Source organism: Limulus polyphemus, unplaced genomic scaffold (genome assembly GCF_000517525.1).
Source record: "Limulus polyphemus unplaced genomic scaffold, Limulus_polyphemus-2.1.2 Scaffold74, whole genome shotgun sequence".
In the NCBI taxonomy this organism is placed as follows: domain Eukaryota; kingdom Metazoa; phylum Arthropoda; class Merostomata; order Xiphosura; family Limulidae; genus Limulus; species Limulus polyphemus.
Window position 1 is genome coordinate 841,528 of NW_013665684.1, and position 4,825 is coordinate 846,352.

The window sequence follows — 4,825 nt, forward strand, 5'->3', positions numbered from 1 at the left end:
GATTACGCATATCTTGCTCAGAAAACCTACCATATAGCTTCATTTTTTTGTCATTTCAGGTGTGTGTTGCTCTAATCAACAAACACATGTTATTTTTTTTATATCTTATTGCTTTGGTTTTGAAATTGAACACATATAAAGTTGCGCATTTCAGTAATTTTTTAAAGCATTTCTTGCACCAAATGCATAAGGTGGTTACATAGTTAATAGAAGAGTCCTGGTTTCAGCTCTCGTTTTGGGCCTTGGTATATTCGGAACCTTAAGCAACACGTGTGAAAAATCGGTCAAGTCAGAGACCCCTTAAACTTCAGTCACACACACAGTTCTAATTTAAATTCTCACTTGAATGAGAGAAACCCGCCAGGAGCATCAGCCGCCGATGTGGGTGCTCTTAACCGAAGAGTGGGATTGACTGTCACACTTATAAAGCTGCCACCTGAAAGTGCGGAATGCGTTCAAAAGCAAATCGTGGCTCGAACCGTAGATTTCGGGTTTCGCAACCATACACGCTAACCACCTGGCCCTACTTTTCTGATTATTAAAATGAAGCTGGGCCTTGGGTAAACATTGATTATATAATAATTTTCTGACACCAAATTATTTCTGTTCATCATCCACCACGACCTTTTCTTCTCACTAAACTCTGAAACAAGACGTTTTTATGCACTAAACGCATCACAGTACGGTAAATAACTTGCATTAAGGTCCATATTTCACCATGCACCAATAATAATTGTATATTACTTATTGAGATGTTTTTGTACTAAAGGCACATTATGCAACGTACTTCAATAATTCATTAAACTCTGCATTGCATTGAATACCTAACATTTTGCGACCGTGCAATTCAGATGATTTCCCAATTAATTTCAAAAACTCACTCGCTTGGATAGCAGTGACATCTAACGGTTAATATATTTCAATACTATTTACATACGCTTAAAAGCTGGCAACCTGTAGTTGTCGAAACTTCATGGTCTAATAACATTTTTTATGGTTGACATTATAAGATCTCTTTGTCGAACGCATACATACTTACATAAAACTTTACGTTCGACAGCTTAGTCACTAGCTAGAGACATTTTTAAAACATCAAAGAATAATTATATTAGAGGTAACAGGTGTAAGCGTGCTTTTAATTTATATATTTCTCTGGGACTTATGGCCATATCTGGAGAATACACACACTGAATTCATATATATATATATATATATATATACCATTCACAGAAAACTGAATCTCACCTGTTCTAGACGAAATAAAAATGACTAGATGATGTGAAATCTGTAACACTAAAAAACAATGTTTTCATATCAAAACTGCATTTCTTTGAAGTTTTACACGTACCTATAAACTTTGTCAATGAGAGTTTCACTGCTGTATTGCAATCTTACTGTAATTTTAATATTGAACTGATTTTCTATGTCATATCTTTTGTATTTTATTTAGGGAGATTTATAAAATTGTAATGATCTACAAAATAAATTATTTTCGACTTGCCAGCATAAAAATATATGCTTGCAATACTTTCAATCTAGTTATCTTTAATTTACGTTAATTTCTTTCATGATTCTAACTTACAAATTTAAGAGACAAAAACCTTCGCATGAAAAATTTTATAACAGCTACTGTGTTGAATTAAGGAAAAAATATAACAGGTCGATCTTGTGCCCTTACTTTTGTACTAATACCGGCATAAAAATATCCGAACAAGATAAAAAGCTTTAGCCTGAAATAATATAGAGCAAAATTATAAATATTTTTTATCGTTAAGATAGCAGACTATGTTTACACATTTGCAAATATCATTGCTATTCGTATTATTTTGAAGTTTTCCATTTTCACTCAGCGTAAACATTTCGCTTTTCCTTCCAATAGTAACGTCTTCCTGTTCATGTCCTTCTTATCTGACGCAGTATTTACTGACATCACTTTCTTCGCATGCGAAGTAGCAGCACGAGACTCATCCCGCCACAGCGGCAACTCTCAACCAACGTTCGTTGGATAAACAGAATATGCTCAAAGAGAGACGACAAGGCTATTTTTAAATCAACGAGTCTGCGTGCTCTTGCACTTTGGCATTGTCACTTTAAACACGCTTAAAACAAGAATAACTTATGTTCTGTTGGAACAACCAGCATCATGTGAGTCTCAGATCCAAGTAAGTACAATACCCTTCCGTTAGAAAAAAGATTAATAGGACGATAACAAAAGTATTGCTTAGGTCCCTTTTAGATAATCCTCAAGTTTAAAAATCGTGTTCGCTGTTCAACAGGATATTTCTGTAAACCCAGAATTTCACAAGATATTTTTTAGCAGTCTCAAAAGCCTATTTGCTGCTACACTACTTTATCGACACGTCTGGGTATTCTACAGGGTTAAATGTCTGACCGCCGAACAAAAAAGGCTTTTTTGACGACTTACTCTACACGACTTAGCTTATTGTAATTTCTAGTTAATACTATTTTACCAATGCTGAACTTACAACTAGAAAATAGTCAACAATAATGCGTTTAAGATTATCAGACAACTGCAAATACAAGTTTAGATAGATCAATGGGCTAAAGAACAACAATGAAAACTAGTGTACTGTTGCGTTTCGGTTAACTTGATTTTGTTATTCAATTTAACTGGAAAATGTTTTAAAAAAGTTATATTGTTGTGTAATTTACTTACTCAAGTATCGATAATAGAATGATTTAGCTCAAATATTGTTTTTCATCTAAATTAAATTTCACCGAAGTAACTTAAAATAATTATTTTTTTTAAAGAAAGCTATTTTACATCAAAGTCATTTCCTGATAATGTAAAATAATTGAATTTTCAAATCGATGTATTTTTTCCAATAAGATAAAGTAGTATTATAATAAATGTAATTTTCTTTATAATCGGGTAGAGCATCTTAGAATTGACATATTTTCTTAACAGGGTAAAGTTTTTAGGATTGGTTTATTTTCATTAAAAAATACAGAATGTTAGCTTTAACAAAGACATTTTTATGATAGCATGAAACTTCTGGTTGTTTTCATTAAAAACATGTTGTAATACTGTTTATATTAGATACAGATTATCCCAAAGTCACTTTACTCAGCTAGGCCTATTTTACCAAATGCTCAATTCACTGATAATCGCTAGCTATTGTATTTTATGCGTGTTTTTTATTTTTTTTTATACTGATCAAATTTTTTTTTTTTGACATAGAATCATGTGATGGACCGATATTCGATCAGGAAATCTTCTATGCGTAAATATCAATATCATAAGAATTGTAGACAAACATATTTGTTTCTCTAGACCAAGGTGAATTGTGAAGACACGATGACTATTGAAAAGACAGTACGATCAACATTAAGTATTGCAACTTTAGCCTTTTTTTTTACAATCGAATGCTATAACTTTGTCACAGTTCTAGGCAATCCAAATTCTCGTATTGTACATACGAAATATGGGCCCGTAAGAGGCTTCATACATATATTTCCAAAGAAACAACTCAGGTCAGTGGAAGTGTTTCTCGGTATTCCTTTCGCCAGTGCCCCTGTAGGGTCTCTTCGTTTCATGCCGCCTGTCACCCCTGCTCCCTGGAGAGGAATTTGGAGAGCCGATCAGTTTGGCCCCGTCTGTCCTCAGAAATATCCCGAAATCCAGAACACCACAACGGCCCTGAAAAGCATGACACCGGGACGTCTGGCTTACTTTCAACGCATCCTACCTCTCCTGCAGAACCAGAGCGAAGACTGTTTGTTTTTAAACGTTTACTCTCCAAGACGTCGTAAGTACATAATGTTGCTGTTATAACGTCTTTAGATTAAGCATCGTGTAATTTAGTCCTCATAAAACGTGTATAACTCTGGTAACCAGGAGTTTACTTAACTTAATGTCGATTTTAAATATTAGTGCAAAAACGTACAGACTTGTTTTTGCACCGTTCAATCTCTATATTGTATTATAACTGAGGTGCTTTATGTTTTGCTTTTTACAACACTGTAAAGAACTGATAAAACTGGATGAAATCTTCCATTTTCTATGTACACTAAACAGGAAAACCCAGAAGTACTGGTGAATTTTTGTTTAAAATTGTTTTAAGTGACTCGTATGTTATCGGAAACTCTGTAATCAAGAAGGTAATTGGCCCGCAAACAGCTTGGACCAGAAATAGTTTATTAAACTATGTTTAACAAAAATCGATGGGGGGTCTAGTCCCCATAGATAATTCTAGAATTAATTCAGTTATTGGAGATACTAAATAACATTCCACAAAGCACCGAAGAGTTGACAATCAGAAAAACTCGAAATGATGTTTTGTAAAAAACAAAACAAAAAACAATTATATTTTAAGTATGTTTGAATTCTTACATCTGACATGATTTGGTTTTAAGTCTTTTGTTCATAAAAATTCTTAATGATAATTATTTGTATAGTTAAAGTTAAATATAGGAATAGGTGTTTTAGTTTTCGTAAAATTTAATAACATCCTTTGTGACATTTTCAATTCACCCCTCCCACAAAATGTTAAGTATGATAACGGCATTCAAAAGCGGGAAAACCAATCACTTTGTTGTTTGGGTAAGACACTGGTGGCTTAAACACTACTCCTTTAGAACATAAGCCATTCTGTTTGGTCCAAGCAAAAAAAAATGTTTCAACCATGACGAAATCCTGATCTATTTAATATTCGAATAGATAATTCTCTCTTACAATTATCTAATATAGTTAAATACTTGGGTGATAAGCATCTGACGTGGAAGGCCCATCTTACAGAAATCAACTTCAATGTCACAATACGACTCAACTTTCTATCTAACTGGAACCACTTGGGGTTTGAAT

General features: G+C 33.5%; 1 protein-coding gene across 4 annotated transcripts in view; it reads left to right on the plus strand.

Moving 5' to 3' along the window:
* The first annotated feature begins 1,965 nt into the window (after positions 1-1,965).
* LOC106466488 (neuroligin-4, X-linked-like) overlaps positions 1,966-4,825 on the plus strand; it is a 28,389-nt gene continuing 25,529 nt past the window's right edge. For 2 of the 4 annotated variants that reach the window (XM_022395047.1, XM_022395041.1), the window contains exons 1-2: positions 1,966-2,162; positions 3,203-3,770. In XM_022395047.1, the coding sequence (XP_022250755.1) occupies positions 3,320-3,770 (451 nt within the window). In that variant the 5' untranslated portion in view covers positions 1,966-2,162; positions 3,203-3,319. The remainder of the gene's footprint in view (positions 2,163-3,202; positions 3,771-4,825) is intronic. The other 2 variants (XM_022395034.1, XM_022395037.1) reach the window with 2 other exon arrangements.